General features: G+C 43.0%; 2 protein-coding genes across 3 annotated transcripts in view; one reads left to right on the plus strand and one right to left on the minus strand.

Annotated features, from left to right (window-relative positions):
* BMX (BMX non-receptor tyrosine kinase) lies at window positions 1-23,260 on the plus strand. 2 transcript variants are annotated; one of them, XM_035115829.3, is made up of 19 exons: window positions 3-198; window positions 728-909; window positions 1,044-1,148; window positions 3,139-3,220; window positions 4,521-4,640; window positions 6,594-6,655; window positions 8,497-8,678; window positions 9,549-9,611; window positions 9,907-9,969; window positions 11,410-11,464; window positions 13,214-13,293; window positions 14,212-14,339; window positions 16,863-16,937; window positions 17,138-17,309; window positions 18,405-18,621; window positions 18,784-18,848; window positions 19,838-19,956; window positions 21,263-21,420; window positions 23,051-23,260. In XM_035115829.3, the coding sequence occupies exons 2-19, from the start codon at window positions 763-765 to the stop codon at window positions 23,123-23,125; spliced, it is 1,968 nt and encodes a 655-aa protein (XP_034971720.2). In that variant the 5' UTR covers window positions 3-198; window positions 728-762; the 3' UTR covers window positions 23,126-23,260. The 2 variants fall into 2 exon arrangements, with proteins under 2 accessions (XP_088523877.1, XP_034971720.2); XM_088667751.1 differs by lacking the exon at window positions 9,549-9,611 and having other exon boundaries at window positions 1-198.
* The window catches only part of ACE2 (angiotensin converting enzyme 2), a 26,197-nt gene continuing 22,255 nt past the window's right edge, over window positions 23,248-27,189 (minus strand). The window contains exons 17-18 of the mRNA XM_035115827.3: window positions 26,207-26,401; window positions 23,248-24,821 (exon numbers count right to left, since the gene is read on the minus strand). Of these exons, the coding sequence (XP_034971718.1) occupies window positions 24,719-24,821; window positions 26,207-26,401 (298 nt within the window). The 3' untranslated portion in view covers window positions 23,248-24,718. The remainder of the gene's footprint in view (window positions 24,822-26,206; window positions 26,402-27,189) is intronic.

Raw genomic sequence — 27,189 nt, forward strand, 5'->3', positions numbered from 1 at the left:
AAAATGGACAAACTAACAAGAGACAGGTGTATTATAACAGGGAAAGGGGATGTTGGACAATATGAATTGTATGCAAATAACTTCTGAAAAACATTTCTGTATTTGGTAAATATGTAAAAGAAGCAATGAGAAGGATACTTCCTCTTGAATCCATCATGAGAAGAGGAATATTGTCTCTGTAGAAAGTGCCTTGTTGAGGTAAGCCTCATTTCTTCTTACAGTATTTATTATTATTATTATTATTATTATTATTATTATTATTATTATTATTTTGTACACCTTATAGCAACACATAATGAATTCTACTGCCTTTTAGTATTCCTGTACACATATGATCTTTTTAAAATAAGAGCAAGTTACGTTTTTGACATTTTCAGTGATACTTGCGGATTAAGGCTAGGAATGTTCTTTAGGTCTGTACAATCTAGGAAATATACTGATGTTTCCTTTTGATTGCTCATTTTAATTTGTTGGGTTTTTTTGCTTCAGAATTGCCATCTTGCACATAATTTTGCTTGGGTTATATTTCTAAATATGCCTATTTGAAAGTCAAGATCCACTGGAATAAATGGGACTATTTACAAGCATTATATTTCAGTCAAAGGAACTAATTTTTCTATATCGCTGTTTATTTTGAGAGTAGGTAAATAATATGTAACAAGGGCTATGTTCTAGACTAAAATTTGACATTGAATTGTTTTAATTGCAAATTGATTCCATTTTGCAGTTGGCAACATTTCCTGCTCTTTTAGTGACCGTAAAATGGAAACTATGGAAAACAGAATCATTTTAGAAGAGTTGCTGATGAAGAAGTCTCAGCAAAAGAAAAAAATATCTCCAAATAATTACAAAGAACGACTCTTTGTTCTTACGAAAACAAGCCTTTCCTACTATGAATATGACAAAGAGGTGAGGAATAGATTTCTTAGAATGCAGTGTAAGCGGGTAAGAGATCATTGGGTATTTGACCTCTGGTTAAAGCCTTTTCATGTTGGAAAATTGGGCGTTGGAAAATTTCTCGCTACTTACTTTTATATTCTTAGAAAAAAGGAACCAGAAAAGGGTCAATTGACATTAAGAAAATTCGATGTGCGGAGGAAGTGCATCTAGATGAAGCAGCCCCTCCGGAAAGGCAGTATCCCTTCCAGGTAAAGCCGTACACAATAAAATATTTTCGGTAGTGAATTCATATTTTGCTGGATGGTGCCTCTAGTTTGAATGCCCCTCCAAAAAGAGAATATTGATGAAATGTTGGACAATATGAATTGTTGATGAATATGTACTGGTGGCCCAAGACGTTTCAGCCAAAAGACCTCCTTCAGTGGCTTGGTATACTTCAGATACCTTGGGGGAAAAGTCTCCTCCAATAACTCAAATGCAGCAACGCTGAAAGGAAGCCTTTACCAGATGTTTTGGCAAGTGTATTGTTATGAGTTTAGGGTGGGTAGACTGTATGCCTGAGCCCCCTTTAATTCCACCATGGGTTCAGTTCCTGGACTAGCTAGGCTAGCTTCCTAGTGAAGTCACGGCCCCCTAAGTATGGGCCAATGAGGTAACAAAATAAGTGGCTCTGTGCCGGCCATCCTCCTTCAACTCACTGGTAGGCAAAGGCCAGTGTTGGGAGTTGGAAAAGAGAGAGCAAAAGGGAGAAGCGGCAGGCAGCAGGCTGGGCAGTTGGGAGAGACAGAGCCATGCCTGATTCGTTTGAATCTGAGGAAGAAGAAAGTCCTTCTTGGGGTGTTAATGCTGTCAGCCCTTCCAGGCTCAGGTTGTATATATGTGTAAATAAACCATACATCCTAAAAACACCAGTCTCCGTTTTCCCTCAGTCTGGGAAAACTGAACCGAGGGCACATACCTGGAACCTTGGAAATTGGGATGGCATGCGACAATATGAAGCCACTGCATAAAGCTCTCTCTTTTTGGAGTTTTGCTTGGTGGGTGCTTGTGATTTGGAGGAAATGAACAAAAATTTAGGAGATAAATTACAGTGGTACCTCGGGTTACAGACGCTTCAGGTTACAGACTCCACTAACCGAGAAATAGTACCTTGGGTTAAGAACTTTGCTTCAGGATGAGAACAAAAATCGCGGCATGGTGGCAGCAGCGGGAGGCCCCATTAGCTAAAGTGGTACCTCAGGTTAAGAACCGTTTCAGGTTAAGAATGGACCTCCAGAACGAATTAAGCTCTTAACCCGAGGTACCACTGTATTTGGTTTCCACAGGACTTCTGAAATATACTTGGAGCCCTGTAGTGATTTCATGCTCTGAATTGCAGTTTGTCAAACAGTGAATGAAACTTTTCCCCAAACATCTGCTAAATATACATTATTTACACAATGGGCCCCGCGTAATTGGCTAAATCCAGGCGCTCCTGTAGGCCAATCAGGTTACGGATTCACTTCCTCCAGAAGCCTGATCGGCTGTTCCTGTAGGCCAATCAGGTTGCTGAGTCACTTCATCCAGGAGCCTGATTGGCTGCTCCTGCAGGCCAATCAGCTCACTGATTCACTTCCACCTGGAGCTGGATTGGGTGGCTCCTGCAGACCAATCAGACTGCTGCATTCCGGATCCTACCAGTATTATTGTTCTAGGATTCAGCTCAGTACATAACACCTTCTATATTTGCAACGCCCTTTCTAGGGCGGTGGCCTGTCTTGTTCCTACCCAGATAACACCTTGCTGCAAAATATGCTTTGAAAGAGCTTTTGAGGCATAGGGAGCTGTTTTAAACTCACTTCTGCTGTTATTATGATAAATGCTGAGTGTTACACTGCTTTTTGATGACGTGTTTATGTTTTATTTGAATTTTTTGGCTGATAATATTTTTGGTATTGCATCTTATCATTTTTTTTAAAAAAAAAAATTCTGATAATTGATTCTGGATTCAGATCTAAACCCAGCTCAGACTGATTTCCCAAATATACACATTCAAATCTGTTGTATGCACAGCTTGAATTAATTCATCTACCTCCCCCACCATGCACTGTAATTTATAACTCTCTGCACATGGCAGTGTCTAAAATTATACTGGTTTCACCCATATCACACATGAAATACACCAGCATCTGGCAGGCCAGCAGTGCATTATTTATTTTAGTGCTCAGTAACTCCAAAACCATTTCCTCCTATGCATAGATTGTGTACAAAGGTGGCCTTCTGTATGTTTTCTCTGCAAACGAAGAGAGCCGGAGCCGATGGCTGGAAGCTTTGCATAAAGGTAACAAGTTGTTTCATCAGACTCCGAGGACCCTTTAACACAGGGGTCAGCAAACTTTTTCAGCACGGGGCCGGTCCACTGTCCCTCAGACCTTATGTGGGGCCGGACTATCCTTTGAAAAAGTATAATGAACGAATTCCTATGCCCCACAAATAACCCAGAGATGCATTTTAAATAAAAGCACACATTCTACTCATGTAAAAACACCAGGCAGGCCCCACAAATCACCCAGAAATGCATTTTAAATAAAACGACATATTCTACTCATGTAAAAACATGCTGATTCCAGGACCGTCCATGGGCCGGATTTAGAAGGTGATTATACCACGTAAACTTAAGGCATCTCCCTATATGAAAGAGAATGAGGAAAGCCAGCTCAGGTTGAAGTTCAGTATGAGCAATAAAAAAACAAGAAGACGGGTTTTATCTGTTGCTTTTACCTTTGCTTTAGTGTCTTATTTTATGTTTATGCTGTACATTACCTTGAAATTTAAGGTGATGTAAAGTGGTATATAAATGCTTTAAAGCAGGCATCCCCAAACTTCGGGCCTCCAGATGTTTTGGACTACAATTCCCATCTTCCCCGACCACTGGTCCTGTTAGCTAGGGATCATGGGAGTTGTAGGCCAAAAATCAGGAGGGCCGCAGTTTGGGGATCCCTGCTTTAAAGTAATAGAGGACTCGGGAGCTCTGAACCAGAGGCTAAAGCTGCAATCCTGTATCTAGTGACCTGGGAATAAGTCCCATTGAGGCTTACTTTTGAGCAGAATGTGTATAGAAGTGTATAGGACATGTATAGAAGCGCAGTGTGAACCATTTCTAAACTGTTAGTACAGTTATCACTGCACTTATACACTCAGTCAGGGCTGGTCCACAATATTGTGCAGCCTTAGCCGAAAACCAAAATGGAGACCCTCCTGTTCATAAGTTGACTAGACCCCCGGCCGAATCTTGCTTCAGGAGTTGCAGCAGGACAACATCTTCCACTGTTTCTGAGTGTAGCAACCTAGGAGGTGCAGGCTAGGCCCTGGGGCAACCACAGTCCTATCCACCATGACCTCACCACTAGTTTCCATCCCTCAACATTTGCTTGTTGTGGCTCTTGCCTCATCTGCCTAATGGCAGGGCCAGCCCTGACCTCAGTCCATATTCTCAGCATTCACACCTTGTCCGTATGAATTGGCCCTACATCTGAGCTGTTAGTCTACGTGAGGTTATTATTTTATAGCAGAAAGCATTTTCAGTCTCTTCCTCTCTCCCCCCTGCCACCCCGACCTCCTCTGTTTTCTATGCTTTCCAGAGATTCTGGGCAATACAGATTTACTAAACAAGTACCACAGCAGATTCTATTCCAATGGGAAGTTCCTGTGCTGCAATCAAACCTGCAAAGCGGCTCCCGGATGCATAATCTGGGGAAAGTGTAATGTGTTGTTTCATCTCTTTCTATTATTATTTATTTATTTATTTATTTATTTATTTATACCCCACCCATCTGGCTGGGTTTTGGGTTTCCCCACCACTCTGGGCGGCTTCTATTGTTCATACGATGGAAATTCGAGGCTTTTTGTGCCGTTTCTAAAATTATTTATTTTATTTTTATTTTCTCAGGCATTTGCATTTCTTTCTTTCTTTTTACAAACTGCCCATTCAATTCAATTCAATTCAATTCAATATACTTTATTTGACCAATAGTCAGAAAGAAACTGCCCTTTCATATAAAATATCACAAGGCAGTATACAGACCAAAACCACACTTTTGCAATAAAAGCAGCAAAGATGTCAGTAACAGTAAGCCCATGTGAAGAGTGAAGCACTCTGGGAATTGTAGTTCATGGAGGAATTGTAGTTCAATACAGGTTTCCTTAACAGCCCTCAGCATTAGTGAACCAAGAATTCTTTGAGGGAAACCACCATAACTGTTTAAAGCATTATCCTAGTGCTTTAAATGCATGGTGTGAGTAACTATAATGGGGTGACATTCAGCTCAGTTTTACTCATAGCTGACCCACTGAAATTATTATTATTATCTATTATTTATTCAATTTATATACCACCTTTTATCCAAAGATCCCAGGGTGGTGTACAACGTTAAAAACATAATTGACAAAACACAATAATAAGAAACAATCAAACAATCAAAGAAAAAAATTATAACAGTCCCAATGGCACCAGGGAGCCACCACAGGAAAGGTCCTTTCTCGTGTTCCCACTCTCTGAACCTCCCTCTCAGGGAGAGGGGACTCAGAGAAGGGCCTTGGATGACAAGTGCAGGGTCTAGGTCAATTTGTATGGGGAGAGGTGGTCCTTAAGGTATTGAGATCCTGAGCTTTTTAGCATTAGTAAGTTAGCACCATTAATTTCAGTAGGTTTGCTCTGAATACAACTTGCTTAAATACTGCACATCATTTATCTGGGATATATCATTTTAGATTGCAGGTGGGAGTTTATATGATTGGATGCTCCTATTCCATACATACATTCATTCATTCAATCAATCAATCAATCAATCAATCAAATCCTTCCATATAGAAAGAAAGCTGGCATATCGGAAGGAAGAGTTGCAGCCTAGCTTTTCCCCCACCATAGGTGCTTATTTGAAGAAGAGCAGCCCACTTGCAGATGGAAGTACAGTGGTACCTCGACAACCAAACAATTCGACTTCCGAAGATTTCGACTTCCGAAGTCGACAATCCCGGAAGTTTTTTCTGCGTGCGCAGTTGCCGCATGCGCAGAAGCGCCGCTTCGACAACCGAAGACTTCGACTTACGAAGACGGCCGTGGAACGGATCGTCTTCGTAAGTCGAGGTACCACTGTAGTACTTCTCAGACTGAGCCTTTCCCAACAGTGAGGGGGAACCACAGCAAATTTGCTGGAAGAGAAATAACCAATGCCTTGTTGTTTTTACAAAGCTGCAAATGTCAGTGAGCTGAAGTATTTCCAAAACAAACTATCTCCATGCAAATATTGCTCTCCGTCCGAGTTCTTGGCACAAAACATCACTGTTTTGTTTGCCAGTTAACTTGTACAGTTAGATGAGGAGGAAGAAACTCTTCCCAACCACCCTTTAGACTCTGAGGTTTTCAGCACAATGCAGTTGTTAAGTACTGACTTTTTCAAACAGCTTAGGCTTTTAAAGAAGCGTTTATACCATGCTTGCTTAGAATGTAGGAATATAAATGGATTAGACCAAGGTCCGCATTGTAACCCCACAGTCTGTTTTCAACCAGATTCTCTCTAGACGCTCTCAAAAGGTAATGAGGGAGCAATGCAGCTCACTCTGGGTTAGTCCAGTACTCCTATGGTAATAAACAAAGCATGGATATTCAGGGCATTAATTTCACCCAGCATTTCCCCCCTTAATTCTTTATATAGATTACAGTCTTCACAGTGCAAGCAGTGCAGTGAAACCGCTTCCACCGGTACCAGGAGCACAGGTGAATGAGAAACTTTCCCACAGTGAATATGGATTGTTTATACTCTAGATATGCTACTTCCATTAGGAGGAACAATGTGGGACTGTTTGAAAGAAGAGGGGCCCTTCTCTCATCTTTCTCTTGGAACAGATGGAAAGAGTAGATATTTTAAATCACGTAAACGGTGAAGGATGTCAATGTAGGGTCATCTTCTCAAAACTTGTAAGGGATTAGACCAAGCTATTCAGACACCAGAACACACCAGGAATAGGTACTAGAGAATTTTATTCCAGAATTATTACAGTAAAGAAGATTGAAGGTTGTAGCAGAAAGTTAGCATGCTTACACATACAAAGACATTTCCTCACAAGAATCAGATTATTAAGAGATGACCATGAGCATGTGATTTTATAACCCTGCAGCTATTTATGCCAAGCCCCACAAAGGGTCGTTTGTGATAACAAACTATTTAGCATCTCTATTGGCCAAGCACAGATGAGACCACCAGACCCACCCCCATTAAGTCAGTTTAGCTAGCATACGCACTGACTCTGCTAATAATCTTGAAACTGAGTCAACTTACTCAGTTTTCATGAGCCAGCATCCTAGCTTAAATGTCTGCTGAGACCCCACTTCCACTCTGGGCATCTAAAAATAGTTCCCCTGCTCCCATGCCCAGACCAAAACATACAATCTTAGATTATATCTGTGCCAACTCTATACATAGACAGGATTTTCACTGGGTTTGACCATTTCAAGTTTAATTCTTTTCTTTCAGCTGCTGCTACCAGGATTTAATATCAGCTCAGTAGTTTTCCACTGAGAATACCCATGTCCTTTCACTTTCACACACATTGTCAAGCATTCCAGCTTTCACCAGCACTTGATCTTTTCAGGACCTTTCCCCTTTCAGTTCCCCAACCTCCTCCTGGTAACCTGGCCCAACTCTCCTGTTATCTCCTTGGCAGCTTGTGATTTAGCACTTTTTGCAAGGAGATTTCTAAGCAACTTAAAGCAATTCTCTGATCTATGGTGTATAATGTATAGCCTGTTTATATTCAGTCAATAGCCTCACAACAACCATAGGTTTGTTGCTTCTGATGGGATTTCCATAAAGAAATGCAGTGAACTGCAAATGGCCTAAACAGAAGGGTGTACCTTTCGCACTCGATCCCCCTTTTCGTACTGACAATGGTAGTCATTCATAGGCCATCTCTTCTGCAAACCCAAGTGGTAGCTTGTTTGCTTAGGGTTGGTTGAGCAAGCACAGGATGATTCACTTCTGCTCTAGGCAGCAAACAGGATGACCCAGGATACAATTTTAATAGTTGTTTGTGACTCTCGCTACATGGAACAGTCATGATAACTTTGTCCAGAAGTGGGCGACATTTTTACTCCCAATGGCCACATGCAGCTGTGGGCAGTCACAGGAGTGGAGGAGGGTGCTGTACGTCAGTGATTAGTTCATAGTTCGTTGGCATCATATACAGTGGAACCTCGGTTTACGACTACCTCCGTTTACGAACGCTTCGGTGAGCAAACGCCGCAGACCCAGAAGTGTTTACATCCGGGTTCCACGGCATCGGGTGCGCAGAAGCAATCTGTGCAGAGCGAACGCCTCCGTGGAATGGATTGCGGTCGCAAACCGAGGTACCACTGTAATTGTACAAATTACAGATACTGATTTTTCTGGTCATGTAGATGAAGGACCTTAACCACAGTTGTTTTAAGGATTAATGAGATTACGCTTGTAAAGTACACGGAACACTTGAAAAGTGCTGTGTAATTAGTTGTTGTTGAAACGGCAATGATTTCTTCCTCTAAATTCTCTGTGTGGCATATCTTATGTTACCGGCTTCCAGAACGACGAGTACGACCATCAACCTCCAGGTCAAACATTCGACAAGTCATTTCTGAAAGAAGCAGTAGCTATTTATAATTATGAGCCAAAAGGAAACTCTGATGTTCCTCTTGTGAAAAACAATAAATATTATGTTATGGATGATGAGGCTCCTGATTGGTGGCTAGTGAAGGATTTGGACGGGTAAGTTCCCTCTGCGTTGTTTAGAGAGATTTCCTTATTACTGCAGTATAGTTTTCATATTCTGTTAGTGGAAGAACTCAGAAGAATTCTAATGAAGAATTACCCCAGTTTAACAAACAAACCCGCTGTGTTACTTTGTTTAAAGCTTGTCTAATGACCAATTCGGATGGTGCATGAACTAAATATGTTTCCATGGGTGGTTGGTGGTCTTGGATTAGGTTCAAATCTCAGTGAAGAAGCTCCATGAGACTTTGGTTCATTCAAAGTCCTTCTCATCTAATCCACCTCGGCCCACAGGGTTTCTGTGAGGATAAAATGGGGGAGAAACCATATGTATGCTGTCATACAAACAGCAAAGGTGCGATGTAAATGTTATTTATGAATAACCGTGATGAGTACTTGTGCGTATGATCTACCTACATCTACAACATGGGAAGTGCTTGTATAAGAATGGGAGTTCTCTGAGATTGGAAAAAGTGCAAGAGCCAGAGAGGTTAGCTGGCTTCACATACTTTGACTTGTGCAGTCCTATCAGCCAGTGGAGTAATCTGCTGTTATGCCAGAGTTTACACTGATGTTGTCCCGGCAGCAATGTGAAAAGCTCAATCATAATAAAGAGGTAATAAACCAATTATGGCACCCACTTCCACAAAGACACTAGCAACACCATGACTATCCACCAACCAAATTGCTGCTCCTGATCCCACATGGATGGAAGGCACCAATTATCATGCAGTACCAGCAGAAACACCATGGCAACTTCATGTCACCTGGTCCCTATTTGTTTCATTTTATTGCGCATCATCTTCCTTCCAAGTGCTTCATGTAGGTTTTAAAAAATAACTTTTTGTGTGTATTTTTCATTTGCAGAAATGAGGGCTTTGCACCCCGTGCCTATTTGAAGGAGGTATCCCAGGCCACTGAAAAACCGGGGTAAATCCCAATCCATCCATTTTGACTTCTATATTCTATACTGAATATACCAAAGAGAGAATCCATATGTATTTATTCTGCGAAACCAGGAATGGCTAGGCTGTGCTCCTGTCCTGCAGATGTTGTTCAACTCCTTCAGTTTCAGTGAGGAACATAGGAAACAGCCTTATTCTGAGTCAGATCGTGGTCTTTCTGGCTCACTATCGCCTAGGTGTAGATTCATATCAGTGTTGCAGTTCTCATGGCGACCGGGGGAATAAATGGAGAACTCATTGTGTCTTTTTTGCATTTTCAGAAGAAGCGTCGATAAAGCTAAAGCGTCATCAACTGAAGAGGAGGAAAGCATTGCTAATAATGAGTGAGGCGGATATTGGGTGTGGTTGAACATTGGGATGGTGGTGGACAATGCATTAGTTTAAGTCAGGCTTCCTCAACCTCGGCCCTCCAGATGTTTTTGGCCTGCAACTCCCATGATCCGTAGCTAGCAGGACCAGTGATCAGGGATGATGGGAATTGTAGTCTCAAAACATCTGGAGGGCCAAGTTTGAGGAAGCCTGGTTTAAGTATTCAGTGCGGGGAGACCTTTACTACGGGATAGGCAAACAGAGATATAAACGTCCTGTCCTGCCGGCATTGATATACACAGCACTACTGCTACTGCCAGCTTCTGCCATGCTTCTGTCTGTGCAGAGACTACAACATGGGTGGTGTGGTGGTCTAAACCACTGAGTCTCTTGGGCTTGCCAATCGGAAGGTTGGTGCCAACCTAGCCGATCAAAAGCACACCAGTGCAAGTAGATAAATAGGTACCACTGCAGCGGGAAGGTAAACAGTGTTTCCGTGAGCTCTGGTTTCCGTCACGGTGTTCCGTTGCGCCAGAAGCAGTTTAGCCATGCTGGCCACAGGACCCGGAAAGCTGTCTGTGGACAAACGCCGGCTCCCTCAGCCTGAAAGTGAGATGAGCGCCACACCCCATGGTTGCCTTTGACTGGATTTAATCGTCCAGGGGTCCTTTACCTTTATATTACACAGCACTACTGCCAGCTTCCCCATGCTTCTGTCTGTGCAGAGACTACGACATACTGTCATTATTACTGTTTCTTGTATTTGCATCCCACTCTTCCTCCTCCATCTAAAGGGTGTTCCAAATCTCCCATTACACACACACACCACGATCTTTTTGGGTGGTGCTAGACAAGCTGTCATTTTCCCATCTCATCTGAACATTTGCAACATGTAGATAGCATGACCCATGTATCTTATACTCTGTTGTAAGGACTGCTGCAGCACTTCTCAGCAATTAGGGAAAAGTCTATTGTAATGATTGATGAGATAATGTTCTTGAAGCATTTGGGGTGGGGGGAAGCGATGCATACATATATTCTCTGGGTTGTGTGTGTGTTGTGCTACCCACATTAAATACTGTAAATGTGGCAGCAATCATCCATTGCTACAGTGGTAATTGAAAATTCCTTTTCAGGCAAGTTCAAGCCTTAAAAGGTTTCGCAGAAATATTTACTTAGAAACTGCATGTGACAGCCACTGCTTAGTAAATATGTGAGGGTTTTAAAAGTGAGTTTCAGAACTTTTTAACATGGCTCATGGGATGCTTAGCAACATGAACATATTCTTTAAGCGATTTATCAGATAACTTTATTCCAAAATCATGGCATGCTCATTGCACGAGAGAGAGTCTTCAATCCTCTTTCAAATAATGAATGTGCTACTCCATAATAATGCAATTACAGAATAATTGTATGCTGTGAATGTAATATGTTAGCAATTTCTTTTGTTGCAGTTGGTATGCTGGTAGACTCTCAAGGGCCCAGGCAGAACAACTCCTGCAGCAGAAGGTAGTGTTTATTAGGTTTTGCATTTATTAGGTTTATGCATTGCCTTTAGCTGCAAGCATTCGCTTCCTTCCTTTGTAATAGTGCAAGCTGGGAGTGTCAGAGAATTCCATGAAAATCAATCCAGTGAATACGATTGGTATTCACTCACAACATGTTGTTGTTGTTTTTAATTTTTTTAAAAAAGCCTACAGCCAATTAATGACTTTCTTTATACAGGGTTTCAACATTTCCTTTACATCGAAGTGAATGGTGTGGAAACAATTATGTCATTGTTTACATTAAATCCATAGCATATGAAAGGAATGATTTATATTATGTTAAATAGCATACAGTGAGATGGATAATGTAGTATTTGGCAGAAACAGAACTTCAGCAGAACGGAAACGTCACTGATTGTGCCAAAGTTGAGGTTGGAATCGAAATTGCTACCTTCTTATGTTGCTGTTATATATTTTATATCCCACCTTTTCATAGCTGTCAAGTTCTCCCTTTTTAAAGGGGAAATTCCCTTATGCTGAATAGGCTTCCTCGCAAGAAAAGGGAAAATTTGACAGCTATGCACCTTTTCCCCTGATGATACTCAAGGCAGCTAGCGAGGGCCAAACTTTGTTGTGCAGCTTCACACCGCATAGCTAATTCTTCTAACGGCAGATGCAGAGAGGCCAAGCTAGATCAGGCTATGCTCCCGATCAGAACCCCATCACTGCCACACACCTGCCTGTTCACAATGAGAGTAAAACAAGTCTACTTAATGGCCCTGACACTCCTGGAATTAGCAAACTGTAGTGGAAGAGATCCCAACTCAAAATATTCAGTTGGCGTTCACTTTAAAATTTGAGGGCACCAAGAGGGAGTTGAACACTCCTGAGACAAGCAGCTGACTCCCCTCCTGCCTCTCCATTAATGGACCCCTGCTAATACCTGAAGAAAACAAACTCTTCCACATGAACATTATAATTAGATCACAAACTGAATTAAGAGAAAATGTGCTTAGGATGGGTGGCTATGCTATTGTTTCTCTTTCAGAGGGCTAAGATCTTTCCAGCCCTCCTCCCAATTAACGTCTTCCATTCTGTGCCTACACCCCTCAATATATATTTTTCTGATGCAAATTAAGGAGTCATGGGGCTCAGCTATACAGCTGCAAATAAAGCGTTTTAAGTGCAAAATACAATGTGACACTAGATGGCGGTGATGAGCCTTATGGAAAATTCAGCGTATATTTAAAAACGCTTTTTAAAAAGGCATTTTTTTATATGTGTCTAGGGTGAACTTTGTACATAAGCATGTCAGCTGCCTCTCAGTGTGTTGGTGATGTCCGTCCTTGCATATGGTTTGCTTGCAGTGACCCGTGGTGATTGGCAAGGAGCTATACGAAAGCATAATTTGCCGCACTTTTAGAACATCTCTAATACAGTCGTACCTTGGTTCTCGAACGTAATCCATTCCGGAAGTCTGTTCGACTTCTGAAACGTTCGAAAACCAAGGCACGGCTTCCAATTTGCTGCAGGAGCTTTCTGCACTCAAGCGGAAGCCCCATCGGACGTTCAGTTTCTGAAAAACGTTCAAAAACTGGAACACTTGCTTTCGGGTTTTCGGCATTCAGGAGCCAAAACGTACGAGTACCAAGGTGTTCAAGAACCAAGGTACAAGTGTATATGAATGAAACAGGCCTCACGATTTATGAAACCAACAGAGCCTCCACCCTCTCAACTACTACAAAGGTTCTCTTCTGGTTTTTATTAAAAGGGGAAGGATGGGGCTTTCATGGTTCGTAATTCCAGCCATGCGGGGAAATATACCGTATCTGTACTCAGCATGACTTTCAGGTAAGTAGGCAAGGTATATATAATAGGCTATACCCCTCCAATACAAGGTATACCTGATTTAACGTATTAGTCTTCCCTCAAAGGTGAACTCAAGCTGCACAGTTGCTTTTTCTGGATTCAGATTGCATCTGTGTTCACATATAATTCAAATTAAAGTGTCCCTATTCTGAAGGCTTGTTTCAGTGCTACGTGCTTGTCTATATTCAAGCTCATGGGGAAACAGGCAGAGAGAGTGGGAGGTGGAGAGAGAAATTAGGAGGTATGATAGGAACTGACAGTTAGTGGCAAATAAGTTGAAAGGAGAAGAAATTACAGGAGATGAGCAAAAAAATACTTGGAGACGCAGAAGGAAGGGGAAAATATAAAACAGATTGCGCTCTCTACTTAGAGCCTTTGGATCAGCAAATTCTGCTAAAAGAAAAGAGAGACTGAGGACTCAGCTATACAGCTGCAAATATAACATTTAAAGTGTGTTTTAAGTTTATTAAACAAATGTGACACTAGATGGCGATGGTGAGCTAATGGCAAATTCAATATATATTTTTAAACCTTTTCCTTAAAAAAGCATTCTCACAGTGTTTTTTTTGTATATGTCTAGATTCAGCCCCAGGTCTCCAGAACCAATGTCTAGACTTAACTTGAGAAAAGCTAAACTACAGTATAGAACTCTGCCCCAAGGGAATTGCTGTAGCAAATAATTTAGCCGTTACCAAAGGGATTAGTTATCAATAGTGAATTATGTGTGTAATAGCCAGGTGATTATGTCTAGCTCCATCTCTGTCTACCACCACTTTGTGACTGGGGGGGGGCCTCAATAATTTTTACTCCTCCCCAGTGGACTTTGGAAAAACCCTCCACTAAGAGATTCCTCTCCTTTTCCTTATGCTAGCTGGAATGGTTTGTCTTCATTTTTTCCAGAGATAAAAAAGGTATCGTTAAACACTACCATGTCAATGTAAACAACAAAAAACAGTTTTACCTGGCTGAGAATTACTGTTTTGATTCAGTTCCTGAACTTATTCATTATCATCAGCACAATTCAGCAGGTAAATCACTTTGTCATTTCATGATTTGCATTGTGTTTGTGAATGTCAATTTCCCTATTGTATGTGTTTGCTTTTAGTACAATCCTACACATGTCTATTCTGGAGTAAGTTCCATTGTGTTCAATGGGTCTTACTCCCTACTAGGTGTATTTGTGATTGTAGTCTAAGAGTGTGAGCTAAGAATTCCCAAGCTTCATCTTACTTCATTCTCTGACTAGCTAGGTAGAGTCAGGGGCGTATCCAGGATCAAAACTAGGGGGGGCAAGGGGCGGGGCCAAGGCACGGGAGGGGAGGGGCCACAAAGTGGGAATGTGGGCGGGGCTACAGAGCCCAGGTGAAATCAAAATAAACCTGAAGCGACGGCGGCGAAGGGGAGAAAACCAGCGGCCGCCTAGAGGAGAAGAGGGAAGTCTGGGGGTGGGCGGGGGGGGGGGAGAGAAGGGAACCAGGCTTGGATCGGGGCCTCCGCGGAGGTCTGGAGCAAAGCCCCGGCCTCCGCGAAGCTATCCGAGGCTCCGTTGCTGCAGCGGTCTGGCAGGCGCTGAACGACTCCCGACGTTCGGGAGACCTTTGAGCACAGCTGCGCTGTGCGCATGCGCCCTGCACGGCGGCCGCCGGAGTCCACAGCCGCGCTGTGCGCATGCGCAAAGGTCTCCCGAACGTCGGGAGCGTCAGCCCTTGCCCCCTCCCACACAGCGCAGCTGTGTGGACTCCGCACGGCTCGGGCGCAAGAGACTGCTGCGGGCGCCGAACTCGCGCTCCGCTGGGCTGTCCTCCGCCTCTGCCCACCAGCCCCGCCGGCAGCGCCACTCTTGCCCGCAGCTGCCCGACCGGCCCTGCCTCTAGAGTAGGGCAGCGGCCCCTCCCTGCCCCGCGGTGGGTACGCCCTTGGGTAGAGTTATGCGCAAACTGCTCTCTCTTAGCCTCAATTTCCTAATGGCAATACTGACAGTGCCTAAACATGTTTACTCAGAAGTATAAGTCCCATTGTGTTCAGTGAGGCTCACTCCAAGGCAAACTGGGCATAGAATTGCAGCCTGAGAAGATTCTACTAGGCTTACCATTGCTGGTCCTATCATTGGGCAGTGAGTTGCTGCTTCTTGGCAGCTGATGTTTAATTTCAAGAAAGGACAGCAAATGGTTAATTATTTATTGGTTTTCTTTTATTATGGAAAGATCCAACATCTTCAAGTCCTGCGTAAATGAGAAGGGGAGCGGGTGGCGCTGTGGTCTAAACCACTGAGCCTCTTGGGCTTGATGATCGGAAGGTCAGCATCAAATCCCCGTGACAGGGTGAGCTCCCGTTGTTCTGTCCCAGCTCCTGCCAATCTAGCAGTTCGAAAGAACGTCAAAGTACAGGTAGATAAATAGGTACTGCTGTGGCAGAAAGGTAAATGGCATTTCCATGCGCTCTGGCTTCTTCCACGGTTTTCCGTTGCACCAGAAGCAGTTTAGTCATGCTGGCCACATGACCCGGAAAGCTGTCTGTGGACAAACGCCGGCTCCCGCAGCCAGTAAACCAAGATGAGCCCCACACCCCATAGTCGCCTTTGACTGGACTTAACCATCCAAGGGTCTTTTACCTTTATATCTATAAATGATAATAACTATTAGAGATCCAGGCAAAAGTAGACACAGAACATTAACTATATTTGACAACAGCTTTTGATTTCTCCAATTATCTGCATATTTTAGTCACAGCAAATATTTTTTTCCCCTTGGAAGTAAGGTAAAGGTAAAGGTAAAGGGACCCCTGACCATTAGGTCAAGTCGTGACCTACTCTGGGGTTGCGCGCTCATCTCGCATTATTGGCCAAGGGAGCCGGCGTACAGCTTCCAGGTCATGTGGCCAGCATGACAAAGCCGCTTCTGGCAAACCAGAGCAGCACACAGAAATGCCATTTACCTTCCCGCTGTAGCGGTTCCTATTTATCTACTTGCATTTTGACGTGCTTTCGAACTGCTAGGTTGGCAGGAGCTGGGACCAAGCAACGGGAGCTCACCCCGTCACAGGGATTCGAACCGCCGACCTTCTGATCAGCAACCCCTAGGCTCAGTGGTTTAACCCACAGTGCCACCTGGGTCCCAGCCCTTGGAAGTAGGTCATGCTTATTCACATAAATCAGGGATCAGGAATCTGTGGCCTACCAGAGATTACTGGACTTCAGCTCCAGCTAGTCCCAGTCAGCACCGCCAGTGGTGAGGGACAATGAAGTTGGGAGCCCAGCCCTACCTAGAAACGCTAGGAGTTGAACCTGGGACATTCTACATTCAAAGTAGATGCTCTCTACCACTGAGCTACAAAACGGATACCTCTTTAAGAGAAGTTGAGAAGACATCAACAAAGGGGACAAACGTATTTCCATACCCAGGGTCTCATAACTGAGAAGACCCTGTTATGAGTTGCCATGGAGTGTGCCTTGATTATAGATCTAGATGTTCAGCAGAGCCTCCCCTGCAGATCTTAAGACACAGGTTCCCTTCCTCAGCAAACTTACCTTATTTGGTGAACTTAATTTCTAGGTATAGTTACAAGACTTCGACATGCAGTGTCCACGAAGGCAAACAAAGTTCCATCCACAGCACCTTTGGGAAAAGGTAGGGAGAAGGTTTTTTTGACTGTGGTAGGAAATGAGTAATAGTTTTTCCAGGAAACCTTTCTTCAACAGCAAAAACAAAACAAAAACCCACACTATCTATCTATCTATCTATCTATCTATCTATCTATCTATCTATCTATCTATCTATCTATCTATCATCTATCTATCTATTATAACAACTCTTTCTATCAAACTTAGGCTCCTGGGAGCTAAAGCGTGAAGATATTGTCTTGCTGAAGGAAATAGGGAGTGGTCAGTTTGGAGTGGTGCAGGTGGGAAAATGGAAAAGAAAATACAACGTTGCTGTTAAAATGATCAAGGAAGGATCAATGTCTGAAGATGAATTCTTGGAAGAAGCTGAAACCATGATGTAAGCAAGGGTTTTCCCTAAGTGACACTAAGTCCATATGTGCCTACCCATACATTAGGAACTGCAGTTGAAATTCTTCTGACAGACAGTACCACCCCTGTCTGAGGCAATGCAGGTGGCAGCCGCAGTGAGGGCCTTCTCAGTGGTGGCTCCTGTTCTCTCCATAGAATTCTACCTATTTTGTTGTCATTTTGGCACCAGGCAAAGAGTGCCCTGTTCTTCCAAGCCTTTCAGCCTTAATGTGAGCCCTGCTTATCTGGCTTTTGAGATCTTGAAGCCTTTTAGTTTTTGTCTTCTGTATTTTAAGATTTTCCCTCCGCTTCCTTTTATGTTAACTGCCCTGGGAACCTTTGTTGAACAGTGTAAAAATATTTGCAATAAATCAATAAACGAAAGGGACAGGCAATATGCAGCTCTTGGGGACAGAGTGAAGTGTTTAGGCACCCTTTCCCTAATTTTAATTGCCTCTGTTAAACATTTCAAAGGGGATTGTTTAAACTTTTTAGCAACTGCAGACATAGCATCCGTGTTGTTCATGCAATAATTTCAGCTTCAGCTCAGTCGGCAAAACATGAGACTCTTAATCTCAGGGTTGTGGGTTCTAGTCCTATGTTAGGCAAAACATTACTGCATTGCAGGGCATTGGACTAGATCACCTTCTTGGCCCTTCCAACTCTAAAATTATATGATTCTACATAACTAAGATAACCATAGGTTTTGACTGCCCTATCAGTGCCTTTAGTATGAAGCAGCATTTTTGTTGGTTATTTGCAATATTGTTTGATTAGTGTTTCTTTAGATGAGAAACATTTGTGATGCATATGAATGGATGTTCTGGTCAATATGGGTTTTATATTTGCACTGCAATCCCTATTGAAGCACTAGCCATGTTAAGCCTTCCTTGACTATATTTTTGATCCAACTAGCATTGCTCAGCCATAACACTGTTATCAATTATGATGTCTTTATGTAGCTTCGGGGGGGGGGCGGGGCGGGCTGAGAATAGACAATAATTGCATGGGTTTCCGGGGGTGTGTGCATGCAAGTGGGCCATGTATGTTTATAAAAGTGTTAAAATCCAATACTTCGTTTTAGGAAACTGAACCACCCCAAACTTGTTAAATTGTATGGTGTTTGCACAAAGATCTATCCCATCTACATAGTAGCTGAATACATGGCTAATGGCTGCTTGCTTAGTTACTTAAAAGCCCATGGCAAAGAGCTACATCCCTTTCAACTGGTGGAGATGTGCTATCATGTTTGTGAAGCAATGGCTTTCCTTGAAAAACATCAGTTCATACACCGAGATTTGGTAAGTTCTTGGAAAGCAGAACTTGGAATGGGTGTGGATTTTTTTTTTAACAACCTGTGGTTGTTTTTTTTGGGGGGGGGGGCGGCATTTAGTAGATTCACAGCACTGATCAGCATCACATCTGTTTCTAAGCTGATTTTGTTTCTTGTGCTCTCTGCAAAGGCTGCTAGAAATTGCCTGGTTGATACTGATCTTACAGTGAAGGTGTCCGACTTTGGAATGACCAGGTAAGCTTTAGTCTCAATCTTTAGCGTCAATGGGAGAAAAATCTTATAATGCTGATTAAACACACATGCATTAGTGAGACATTCAAAAATGGCAGCTCTCATGAGAACCTAAGAGGCACCACATTTTCCTTCTCAAATAATCTGGAACAAAACTGCAGTCAAGTCATTCTGGGTTAAGAAACTCATGCTAAGATCAGAGTTGCGTTACTGCTACCAGCATCACAGGCAGCAGCTAAATAAAGGTTTTGTTTGTTTTAAAAGAAGCTGCTTTCTCCACTGCTTCTTGAAGTAAGGGAGCCCTCTGCGGTGTTTAGTGCACAAACCCCTCAGGGGCAGAGGGTTATTTTTTGCAGTCTCCATACAGAGATTGCCTGAACAGTGTTTTGTCAATCCTCATCCCATTCCTGGCTTGTGTATCAAATATGTATTGAAACTTCTTAAAATATTAATACATTTTTAAATACTATTTTGAGGTGGATTTTTTAAAAATAGAAACATCTCTGCTTCGTGGTGAGCTGTAAATTGTTGGGGGGGGGCAAGGGGGGAGAAATTTGTCCATCCCTAAACTAGCCTCAAGCTAGTGGTTATGGAAGGATCTTGGGAAGTTTTCATATTGATATTGCTTATAAGAAACATACTTTACATGTGCCAGAAGGTTGTTGTGAATTTTCAGTGAATTTGGAATTTTCAGTGAATTTGGAATTTTCATGTCCAAACCAGCTTCTACAAAAAAAATGGATAGATGGGTGATTTGATAACCAATATTTTGATATTTGCATTACTGGGTTGTAGCCAGCTCAGTTTTACTCAGAGTGAACCTATTGACATGAATGGATCTAAGTTAGTTATGGGTTAGTTATATGCCTGTCATTGGGTACAACCATCTGGTTGTTTTTGGCAGACATATCAGCAGAGTAGGTTCAATTGAGGTGTCACTTGGATACATCATTTTGTTCCGTGAAGCCTAAACAGTGAATCTTGCCTTGTAGATATGTGCTTGATGACCAGTATGTGAGTTCTTTAGGAACTAAATTTCCCGTGAAGTGGTCAGCACCAGAGGTTTTTCATTATACCAAGTTCAGCAGCAAATCAGACGTGTGGGCCTTTGGTGAGTATGTAATGCAACTATTGAAATTGCTATATGAAGTGAAGAAAAGCCCTTAGATGTCGTTTATCTCAATAAATGGATGGACCTGCGACTGACCAGGCACAGAGTGATGATATAATGCGCCCTAAGGAATTCTTCTGTGAAACCAATAGGACTTGTGCAAGACACATACCTGTGGGATTATGCCCAGATTGTGAAGGTCTATATTGCATGGACTTTCTTTGCCATATAGGAAATATATTTCCAAATGCATGGACAGCTCTTTGTTCTCTTTCTTTTTCTCTCCAGCTTGGTGTTATTTCCTAATTAAATAGCTCAGTGTCCCAAAGCAATTAAAATGTGGACTTTAACGCACTTTCGGAAATACAGCAGTCTTTTAAAAAATATGCAGTCAGATAAATGATCAAATCTAGATACTGCTTCTGCAGAGCTATAGCAGCACTAAACAAAAAGCAGAGGAAAGGCTACCTCTCCGGAGTGGTAGCAACTAGCACAAGGATGCTTTTTATCAGTGGCCAATTTGTACTGTGCCACACCTTTCCACATCCTGCCCATTTTGACCAGCTGCTAGCAGTTCACACAGAGACTGACATGCTCCTTTTTTTGGCTTGTGGATATTTCAAGTGCACTTTCAAAAAAAAGGGGGGTGTAGCTGTGAAGTCAAAGGGAAGTAGCTTGGTGGCAAATGCATGACAGAACGAGAACAAGTTAGAAACACTTATATTAGCGAGAGAGGCTGTGGGTTTTTAAACAGCAGAGGCAATTCAGTATACAGCTGGTCTTTCATCATGTTTTTACTGTGAAATAGCTTTGGGATATTTTATGAGAAACGAGTCATGAATGGAATTAAATAAATAATGGGCATCTTATACAGAATGTGATGCTCCTATATCCAGAAATAAATGTCACACAAATAAGGATGCTTCCAGGCTGTTGCTATTTGGGGGTGGGATTCATTCCCACACCTTGCAAATTCATGTTGCACAATGGAACTTGATTGAATGGTCTTGCGTAACCAAAATACAACATTTTGCAATAAGGAAAGTGATGGGGAAAACACAGTGAAAAGTGGGAGATGATTGCCTGATGCATCATCATCTAACATCCCTGCAAACAAATCAGAATGGAACCTCAACAAATAGCAGACGTCCTCTAACCTCCCTGCAATTTGTTGGCCAACAAATCCACATGAATGCTCAATAAACAAATTGCCCGGAAGCAACCTTTTTATTTTTTAATGTCCTTCTGGGTTTTATGTACCATTATAATACCTTGGTTTTCCCCCACTCTGTGGACATGTCTACAGGAATTTTAATGTGGGAGGTGTTCACTCTGGGGAAACAACCCTATGAGCAGTATGACAATATGCAAGTGATCGAAAAGATTTGCCTTGGCTATCGGCTTTATCGCCCTCAGTTGGCTTCCCAGGCAATCTATCAAATAATGTACAGCTGCTGGAATGAGGTACGTGTGCTAGTTCACTTGAGGCTGAAAAAGAAAAGTGATTTTACCTCCACCCCCACCCTCTTCTCTGCTGTTGCTGTCTTCTGCAGCCGTAGGCCTCTGGTTGCGCCTGGACCTTCTCTTGTCAGTAAAGGCTCACTTATTATTTTAATAGGAGAGGACAAACTCCGCACAAGCACAGAACTTGTCACTCCATTGTAGTGAGAAGACTGAGTGTGTAGGAGTCCTACGTGTGTGCAGTGGTTTGGACTAAGGTGTCTGACTTTAAATGATAATACATCAGAATTGAACGGAATCTTGAACGGTTATGGTTTTCATAAAAGCATTATTTTGTCAAAAGATTAGCTTAAATTAATAAGAGAAGCATTACCTTCCCTGGAAAGTGTGCACGCACACACACACACAAAAGCTTCTTTGACTTTTTAAACAGGAAGGCTGTGATGTAGAAAAATAAACCTGTAGTACTGTTTTTGTAGCCTAGCACGCCTACAAAAAAGTAAATGTGTTTGTGTACCTCTTGATTTAGTCAACCTCATTCTTAAGTGCATCAGTAGCTATGTACCCTTCATTTCACATCTGACCCCATTTTTTTTAAAAAAAGTTTAACACCACTCCAAAAGTTTATGAGTGTGTGGTACTGCCACATGCACTATTTATAGGTACTGATCCAAAAATACACTCCGTGTTTTATTATTATGGCACCTGTATTTAGGTACTGTTCAGACTGGTCACATTTGTGGTGGGCATTGGAGATAGTTCAGGTTCAGAAGGCATGTAAAACATTCCAGGTTTAATCCCCGATACCCTCTTAGACGAAGGCTCTCAAGCTTTGGGATTGGGAGACACCTCTGCCTGAGACCTTGGAGACCCATTCTCAGTCAGAGTACACAATACTGGGCTAGATAGACCAATGCTATGAGGATGAGCAAGGAACATTACGTGCTCAAAGAGGAGCTTGTTTGACAAAAAGTTTCCAAAGACGAAACAATAAATGAAATGTAGATGACCTTCCAAAGTTCTTCATGCTATGGCACGGAATGTTCCCCACATATTAAGGTTCCTACTAGCCCAGGCCTTGCAATTGGTGGAGGAGCTCTTTTTGGTCCCCCAGTGGGTGTGACTCATGGGGTGGTGACATAAAGCGAGGCCTTCTCGGTGATGTTGGTGCCCCAGTTCAGTCCATGACTTTGTTACAAAGCTAGAGGAGATCTTTTAGTCCAATTTCTTCTGCTTGCTGTACTGTGTTTTATTGTATGTTGGTTTTAATTATTGTTACATGTTGATTTTGTGTGTTTTGTATTTGTTAATCACGTTAATAATTATAATAAGAGAGCCAGTGTGGTGTAGTGGTTAAGACTCGTAATCTGGTGAACCACGTTCGCTTCCCTGCTCCTCCACATGCAGCTGCTGGGTGACCTTGGGCTAGTCACACTTCTCTGAAGTCTCTCAGCCCCACTCACCTCACAGAGTGTTTGTTGTGGGGGAGGAAGGGAAAGGAGATTGTTAGCCGCTCTGAGACTCCTTAGAGTAGTGATAAAGTGGGATATCAAATTCAAACTCATAATAATAATAATAATTGCCACCAATCAATGGCAAGTGCTGAGTTGGTTGGTTTCTCCTTTTCATACAGCTGCCTGAAAAACGTCCCACATTTTGCCATCTGCTTTCTCTCATTGAACCACACAGAGAAGAAGACAAGCACTGAAGAATTGTCCAGCCTTTTCTTTTGTGAGCCCTTGCGCTAATGCCATCTCTAAAATCTGGTTTGGAAACTCTTACCCCAATGATTTATTAAACCAGTGAAACGGCTAAAAGATGAATAAAAGAAATGACATGAGAAGCACATATTGAATTTTTATTTAAATATTCATGGCTTGTTTTTCTTCTTCAGATTACAGCTTTGTTATCAGTTCCAAAGGCTGCTGGGGATCCGTATCTAGTAGTAGAATGCAGTCTGCAAATAGCAGTAGAGATGGGAAGGCCGGGGGAGGGAAAACCGAAAAAATTGAAGAAGAAGAAAAAACCAGCAACCCCCCCCCCCGTTTTCCCCAAAGCCATTTTCCCCCGGAAAATTGAAAATAACAGTTTGATATAGTTTGAATATTCCACACATTTTTTTCAATTTTCCCGGGGGGGGGGGGCAATGGAAAAAAAACCTGCTCCCCCCCCCAGTTTTTTCCCCAGGCCTTCCCAACTCTAAATAGCAGTAACATTTAGTTAGAAACATCCGCTTGTGCGCAGCAGTCAGATTATTGTACAGTATCATGAACGTATTACTCCTTATCTATAGAATTTTGCAATTGTTATAATCTTAGAAATATCTTTACTGGTGTTCTTTTGGACATATCATACCCGTGTCTCTAGTTAAGCTAAAACCAAATCTCTGCAGCTGTGGATATTAGAATAAAAGGAAAACAATTCTTACAATTGGATTTAAAAATAAAATAATAATAATAAGTGCTTCAAGGTTAACACATAACTGGCTCCACTGACTTTTATAAAAACAAAAGGCGTTTCAAGCTTGCTACCTGGTTGACTGTCTTATACCGACATCCACGACATCAGCATTTGGTTTGGATAAAAACTCAGGGAAGACTGTTGAAAACAAGAGTTTAGAATGGAGACATAAATGCACCTAAATGAATGGCAGGTTGTCAGCAATATTTCAAGATGTTCCCCACTGTTTGCAACCATGCCCATAAGGGTTCCTTACTGGGGCAAATAGCCACTCCCAGTGAGGGGCAGGGAGATTATCATCAGGGGAAAGGGCCTGCGCTGTTATTTTTGCAAACGTTTGAAGAGACAAGAGATCTTCTTACAGATTGATTGTCTCCTGTAGCTGGGGCCTGATAACTTTGGCTTATGTGTGTGGCTGTTTTGCCTTGATCAAGAATCCTGCCCTTCTGGGTTTCTAGGACTGGATTTCAGGATGTAGCATTCAGATATCCTGGAGCAAGAGCCACATGTGCAATGCTGAAGAGATGGTTGGAATTATAAGCATTGAGGGTGCCTATTCCTTTGTTGGAGGGGCTGAGTAGCTCATTTGTCCATAGAGAAGGGTAGGTCTCTAGTTCATGCCTTCTTTTCTGAAAACAGGTGATTCGTCTGCCTAAATATAAGCACCAGCAATCAGTTTTGCATAGGTGCTCAGATGTGCTCTGTCCCATCTGCTCCTGCATACACAGAGCCTTTATATTTTTTAAAACACAATCCAAAGCAATACAGTTCCGTGTGTTGTATTGCTGGCATTGACACACAGTGATAAATAAGACATATATTAGCTTTTCTGGTTTCATTCTTAGAATGCTGTTTCAGATCGAAATGCGTGATTGTCTTTTCCAACTTCCTCATACGGATTGACTGCTGCAGTTGGGACTAACTGGTTTTCTGCTGCTCTCCTCCTGTGCATTTAAGAGAAATTATTTTTGAGTTTCAACTATAAAAGCCATGAGCATGTGCACACATAACAAAGGGGGAACTTTTACTAGAGAAAAAGCAATGTTATACTTAATGTGAGCTGTATATACCGTGTTTCTCATAAAATAAGACGTACCTACAAAATAAGACATGGCAGGCTTTTCATGAGTTGATTAAATATAAGACATATACCCCAAAAATAAGCCGTAGTGGGGGAGCAGGTCTGGCAAGGAAAGGAAGCTGTTTAAGCGCCTTCGGAAGAGCCGGCAAGAGGCAACAGCGCGCTTGCTGGCGGCCTTCTTCTTTTAATGCCACTCACAGTGGCCGTCTCCGCCACCGCCACTGTGTTTTGGCGCTGGGCACGTGCCCACAGCCACCTCCGCAGCCGCTGGGATCACCGTCGCTGCAGTCGCGCTCCTGGGCGCTCTCGGTGCTTCCCTCACGGCCGCCTCACTGTGTTTTGCGGGGGCGGGGGCTTCCCGACGATCAGCTGAGAGGCGGGCTGATCAGGCGCCTCTTCGCCACCGCCACAGTGCTCAGGGCACTCGCTCCCAGTCGCCCACACAGATAACGGGCTTCACCTGCAGCCCCAGCTGCCTCTCACCCGGCTCTTCGTGCTGCGCTGTGCTCCCCGAAGCCGCTCCCGTGCAGCCGCCTCTTGCCGGGCCCTCCGCCACCGCTTCTCTCACAGCCGCCTCCGTGGCTGCTTCCTGCTCTACCGACGCGGCCGTGCTCCTTGGATCACGGCGTTTCTTCTGCTCCCCAGCAGCACGCAAATGGGAGGGCCGGAACCCTGCTGAGCTCCGCAGCTCCGCAGTATTATTATTGTGCTTTGTTACAAGGGCAGCCTTGCCATTTTTATTTTCTGTTCCCTGGCTCTCACCGGGTTCCGTGCGGCGCGCTGCTGCCGGCTCTCACCGGGTCCCGCTGGGTCAGGGCTCGGCGCAGCGCACTGTTGCCGGCTCCCGCTCGAAAAAATAAGACATCCCCCGAAAATAAGCCACCATGGGGTTTTTTGAGGAAAAATAAATATAAGACGTTGTCTTATTTTATGAGAAACACGGTATATTCTGACAAACACCTACGTTCAATAGGCTGATTCAATTCACTAACAGGGACTGAAAACAATAGACTTTTCAGTTTGCAGATTCAGGTCAAAACTTGGTTCCCTTATATTTTCCCATCTCTTACATCAGGGATGGCCAATGTGGTACACTGTAAATACTGTGGACCCAACTCCCATTCGCCTTTGCCAGTGTAGTCAGTTATCATGAATGATGGTAAAGAACATCCAGAAGGCACAGAGGTGCAGAACAGAGTTTTTTTGTACAGTGTAAGAGAGATGCACTGCCTATAAAACATCACTTACTTTCTTCGGTTCCTCTGCCCTGTGATGATCAAGGCAATAATTCCAACCACTACAGCACCCATGACGACTCCAAAAATTATAAGCCATATAGTGACTGGGGGTTCGTAAGGTGTCGCCAATGTTGGAAGAATGCCAACAAATTCCAGAGTTTGGTCATCCAGTTGGAAAGCTTCATTGATGCGTCCTCGAGACATTCTGCCAAAAAAGGTGTTGGGGTTGGGAATCTAATTACATTGTAAACAAGGATTCACCTGTCTCTCTACTAAATTTCCCGTCTCTCTACTAAAATGTGAAGCTGGTCTGATGTGAGAAAGCATGCAATATATATATATATGCAAAGGTGAAAAAATGGCTTAAATATTTACATATTTCTAGTGTCGTTCTTATCCTCTTCATTATTGTCTATTGGTTTTCTGCAATTGAGTGCAAAGTTGACCGCATTTTCAACCCCTTTCAACTGGTTTATTTAGTTAAATCATGGTCTGACATTATATTTGAATCCAGTATTTGAAATTGCAGTTGAAAGCTGATTTAAAAGCTGAATTTGTATTAACTATGAATTTGTATTAACTAGGGACCCAGGTGGCGCTGTGGGTTAAACCACAGAGTCTAGGGCTTGCCGATCAGAAGGTCGGCGGTTCAAATCCCTGCAATGGGGTGAGCTCCCGTTGCTTGGTCCCAGCTCCTGCCCACCTAGCAGTTTGAAAGCAAGGAAGGTAAACGGCGTTTCCGTGCGCTGCTCTGGTTCGCCAGAAGCAGCTTTGTCATGCTGGCCACATGACCCGGAAGCTGTCTGCGGACAAACGCTGGCTCCCTCGGCCTATAGAGCGAGATGAGCACCGCAACGACTGGACCTGATGGTCAGGGGCCCCTTTACCTTTACCTATGGTTTGTCATTTCTACTGAATTCATGGGAAATTGACAAACCATGTTTGCTTACACTTATTTCGACTGGGTTTATTTAACAATATAGAAGTAAGCCT

This window comes from Zootoca vivipara, chromosome 4 (genome assembly GCF_965207765.1).
Source record: "Zootoca vivipara chromosome 4, rZooViv2.hap1.1, whole genome shotgun sequence".
NCBI classification, from domain to species: Eukaryota; Metazoa; Chordata; class Lepidosauria; order Squamata; family Lacertidae; genus Zootoca; species Zootoca vivipara.

What these genes read in the sequence shown, in the direction of transcription:
- BMX (XM_035115829.3), top strand. Translation starts at nt 763, where the DNA reads ATGGAAACTATGGAAAACAGAATCATTTTAGAAGAGTTGCTGATGAAG. An exon ending in ACTATGAATATGACAAAGAG is followed by an intron (nt 910 to 1,043) that starts GTGAGGAATAGA and finishes TTATATTCTTAG; the next exon opens with AAAAAAGGAACCAGAAAAGG. An exon ending in CACCGGTACCAGGAGCACAG is followed by an intron (nt 6,656 to 8,496) that starts GTGAATGAGAAA and finishes ACCGGCTTCCAG; the next exon opens with AACGACGAGTACGACCATCA.